This window comes from Anarrhichthys ocellatus, unplaced genomic scaffold, assembly GCF_004355925.1.
Source record: "Anarrhichthys ocellatus isolate YVR2014 unplaced genomic scaffold, GSC_Weel_1.0 scaffold3, whole genome shotgun sequence".
NCBI lineage: Eukaryota > Metazoa > Chordata > Actinopteri > Perciformes > Anarhichadidae > Anarrhichthys > Anarrhichthys ocellatus.
In genome coordinates, this window is record NW_022280033.1 from 6714596 (window position 1) to 6718768 (window position 4173).

Genomic DNA, 4173 nt, shown 5'->3' on the forward strand with positions numbered 1-4173 from the left:
TATTGCATGCAGTCGGGCAGCCGTACGCCACCTATCATTGTGATAGAGCACGAACTCAGGCCCGCTCCATGCTGTTTGAGGCCTCGCTGAAAACGCAGAAACACGAGCAAGGGATGAACATTTCCATACTAATACACTAATCGGCCTGTAACCAAACGCCAACTCTTACTTACAACAAACAGCGCGTGCAATTGACTCTGTGCAGCACAATAGCAGCCTGATATGTCCACTAACTACGATGAACTAATCTCACTTTGCAAAAGTCGTCTGAAAGTGCTGAAGGCGGCTCCACTGACAAAGGTCTTTGTTTGAAAAGAGCGGCATATAAAACAAACCCATTTAACTGTCATTGCAGATTTCACGCCTTATGTGTAACCACCATAAATCCAGCATCCGCCCTGACTGCCCTCATATATTTGCCCCCCCGCCCCTCAGTAAAGCCTCCCCTGCGAAAGCGTTTTGTTAAGATCGTTTAGCAGCTGCTGGCCCCCGCTGCCAGTTGACGATATTTACGCGTGAATCCAGATGCTTCTGTCTGGTTCCTATGAAGAAGATGATGATGACGACGGCAGGATCTGTTGTCAACATCATCATCGCCATCATCATTATCAGCGGCCATAGTCGTCGTCTTCTACATTTTCCAGCCCGCCTTTAACACCGAATGCCGGTTGTGTGGCTACCGGGAAGGGCGCTGACATGATGATTAAAGCTGACCATTTGTAATGTGTCTGGGGCTCCCTTACAAAGCAGTAAAAGAGGGATAATGTGCCCGAACCGCCAGATCAAGCCCCGCAGCTGTCCCACAGCCAGACGCAACCAGAGAGAGAGAGAGAGAGAGAGAGAGAGAGAGAGAGAGAGAGAGAGAAATAGAGCATGGGTGGTGTTGGGAAGCGCGCCCCCCTCCTCTCACACACCACACACGCGTGCGCGCACTCAGCCCCCACCACCTCCAATCAATTAGTCAATCAATTAGCCGGCCTCTACTCCACGCGCGGTCATCACGAGGCAGATTAGCTCAGTAATGATCAAATTAATTCTTAATCGCTGATAATGGACACGGAATGAGTTTATTATTTTCAGGAAAAATGAGTTGGGCCTTTGTATTAGTTAAGTCTGCATGCATGTTACCGTAACCCCGGCTAATTTAGCAGGCAGAGGATGAAAAAAACATGAGGTCATCCTCAGTTGACTGGGCCGTTTCCTGGTTGTACAAGTTGCAGTTCCAAATAAAAAAGAGACAACAAGCTGTGTTTATAAACGAGGCATATTTAAGACAGACCACACCAAGATACTGCAAAAAAAGGTTGATTTTTTTTACACATGGCAATTTAGTGCAACATTTTTACAGGTTTTTTTTTAAATTCATAACCAAATTTTAATTAACTCAAAACAATATTAGCTCGTGACAGCACATACTGCATTTGTTTCACTAAATACTGTGTGCGGCTGAATGTAGAAATGAGCACTGCTGATCTCCCCCGACTCTCTCGCCCGTCTCAAAACCTTGACAGGAGTTTGAAATTTCCGGGCTTCTGTTGGAGGCTGCGATTGGCCCAGGAGGAGCTTACCTACATGCAAATGAAGCAACGCAACCTTGCTGCCTCTGATCCAGAGCGTGAGGAGGAGGACCAGGAATACACTCATGTTCCCCGAGCTCTAGAAAAAACACCATCAACTCCTTCAATGTTAAAACTCCACAATTAAACCGGCTCGGGGGGGAGAAAAAAACCCTGAAGAAGACAAAAAGACGCTTTCGTAATTTCTACGCACCAATCGTGCAGCAAACCAATAACGGAATACAAGGGGACAGACACGATTCAGGCAATACTTCATACTGTTATGAAGCGAGAATGAGTAGCGCAGAAGACAGCGGGAGCAAGTGCTCGTCGGGCCCGATTTCCAGCTTCACCATCCAGTCTATTTTGGGCACGCCGTCCGATGCCCCGCGCTCCGTAAACAAGGAGCTCGCTAAGGGGCCGCCGCCACCGCCGCGGAGGCGCTCGCTGTCGGTGTCCTCCGAGGAGGAGTGCAGCGGCGGGGAGGACTCAGCAGACTGCTTCTGCTCCGACACGGGTCACAGTGAGCCATGCACCCCGCACCAAGCCCATAACTTCTGTATAGGTGAGCATCTATTTTATTATTATCATAATTAGTATTTATATTATTACAGAAAAGGGAATAAACTAAATATGTAAGTGGTAGCCGAACAAAAAAGAAAATGTTATCGGACATATTTACAGTTACTGTATTATTTGTTTACTATATCAAATGGTATGACAGTAGGCCTAATTAGTGCCTCTTCTTATTTTTAATTTTTTTTGTAATAACCAGGCCTCCTATTTTCTGTTTTTGTTTGCACTTCAGCTCACATTTCATTAGCCCGTGTCTGTGACTGCCACCCTCGTGCAGCTCATCCACTTCCACTTGTTCGTTGCAGACTATATCATTGCAGCAGCGGAAGAGTGGAAGGTCGAATAATTAGCCCTCTGTCTTTCCTCTCATTCCAAATTTAATTGAGCCTGCTAATTGATGAAACATGTTTCTAAAATGGCTGCACTACACGTCGTCAATTGAGCGTTAAATAGAGCGGGATTTTATTAATAGCTTACTGTAACGCCGAGCGTACTCATGCTGGATTGTTTATTTAAAAAGTCACCGGCTTTCAGCAGTCGATTTAGAAAGTCAGAGTTCACACTTTACAAACTCTCAAACTGAGTAGGTATGTAGAAAAAATATATTCCCCCCCCCTCCAGTCGCCTGTTTAAAAAAGCTTACAATTTAGATGTATTTGGCGGCTTTGATATTCACCATCTCCTTCTCGCGCTTATAGGTCCCGGTAAAGGACCTCTCTCTAGGAATCACGGGCTCGCGCGGCGGCCGCACCTGACTCAGCCTCTGCTGCAGGATTATAAGGAGGAGCAGGAGAGGCCGTGCCATCAAATGTCACCTCTGTCGGAGGAGAGACACACAGAAGGTGCGGACAAGCAGGGCAACTCAGCCAAGAAGAAGACGCGCACGGTTTTCTCCCGGAGTCAGGTGTACCAACTGGAGTCCACCTTCGACATGAAGCGGTACCTGAGCAGCTCGGAGCGGGCCTGCTTAGCCTCCAGCCTGCAGCTGACTGAGACTCAGGTCAAGACGTGGTTTCAGAACAGGAGGAACAAATGGAAACGGCAGCTATCAGCCGAACTGGAGGCGGCCAACATGGCCCACGCCTCCGCACAGACACTAGTAGGGATGCCGCTGGTTTTCAGAGATAACGCCTTGCTGCGTGTTCCGGTTCCCCGGTCCATCGCCTTTCCGACGCCCCTTTATTACCCGGGTAGCAGCCTGTCAGCGTTACCTTTATACAACCTGTACAACAAGATTGAGTACTGACTGACTCTGCTGTATGTTCACCACTGCAGTCCACGTAAAGACGCATAACAAAACAATACAACATTCTTATAAGTGTCTCCACCTAACCCCTGTATATTAATTGTGTCACTTTATTTGTTGAGGAAAATATTATTATGCAGCAACTGTACGTCTCCCATGAAAGCAACCAAGCTTAATTGTATAAAATACACCATGTGAATAATTAATTACAGTCATTTTTGTACTTTTATTTTCTTTCTCCTCCTTGAACTGATACAATAATGGAGTTTAACATTCATATACTGTTCAAGAAAAAAATGGATAACACAAAAAAAAAGGCTTTTACAGTGTTTATATTCATAATTGGTTTGTCACATATATTGCAAAGCAGCAGCTCCATTTTATTTCAGCTGACAGGAAAAACATTATTATTCCATTTCAGGAAAAATATCATTGTTTCTATTGTAATTTAGACCTTGAATAATAACCTTCTCATTCAATAAATTTTCTATTTCAGTGAAAGTTGGGCTTGCTTGGTTTTATTTTATATACTGTTTCTGTGTCGTTACATTTGTAAACTTAACTATTGACACGGTTATATTTTAACACAGAAGGTAAACACTTAAAGCAATTGTAAACAAGACTTGCGTTAAATTCTACTTGGCTGTGTTGACAGTTCTTGCCACAATGTGATCACAAGACATTCTATTGTAATAACCAGTGTGAAAATCTGTTAAAGGCTCATCATATAATCAGAAATTAAAGGAGAATTTTTGTTGTAGAGCTGCAGTAATTCTTGTAAGAGGTGCTTTGAAC

At 44.7% G+C, this 4173-nt stretch overlaps 1 protein-coding gene across 1 annotated transcript; it reads left to right on the plus strand.

Annotated features, from left to right (window-relative positions):
* Positions 1-1639: 1639 nt before the first annotated feature.
* hmx2 (H6 family homeobox 2) lies at positions 1640-3845 on the plus strand. The gene is made up of 2 exons (XM_031840325.1): positions 1640-2121; positions 2831-3845. Exons 1-2 carry the CDS (start codon positions 1851-1853, stop codon positions 3376-3378), a joined length of 819 nt encoding a protein of 272 aa, XP_031696185.1. The 5' UTR covers positions 1640-1850; the 3' UTR covers positions 3379-3845.
* The last annotated feature ends 328 nt before the right edge of the window (positions 3846-4173 follow it).

Excerpts from the sequence above, each read along its gene's own strand:
- hmx2 (XM_031840325.1), top strand. The coding sequence starts at position 1,851 with ATGAGTAGCGCAGAAGACAGCGGGAGCAAGTGCTCGTCGGGCCCGATT. Across the intron at positions 2,122-2,830 it reads AGCCCATAACTTCTGTATAG|GTCCCGGTAAAGGACCTCTC; the intron begins GTGAGCATCTAT and ends TCGCGCTTATAG.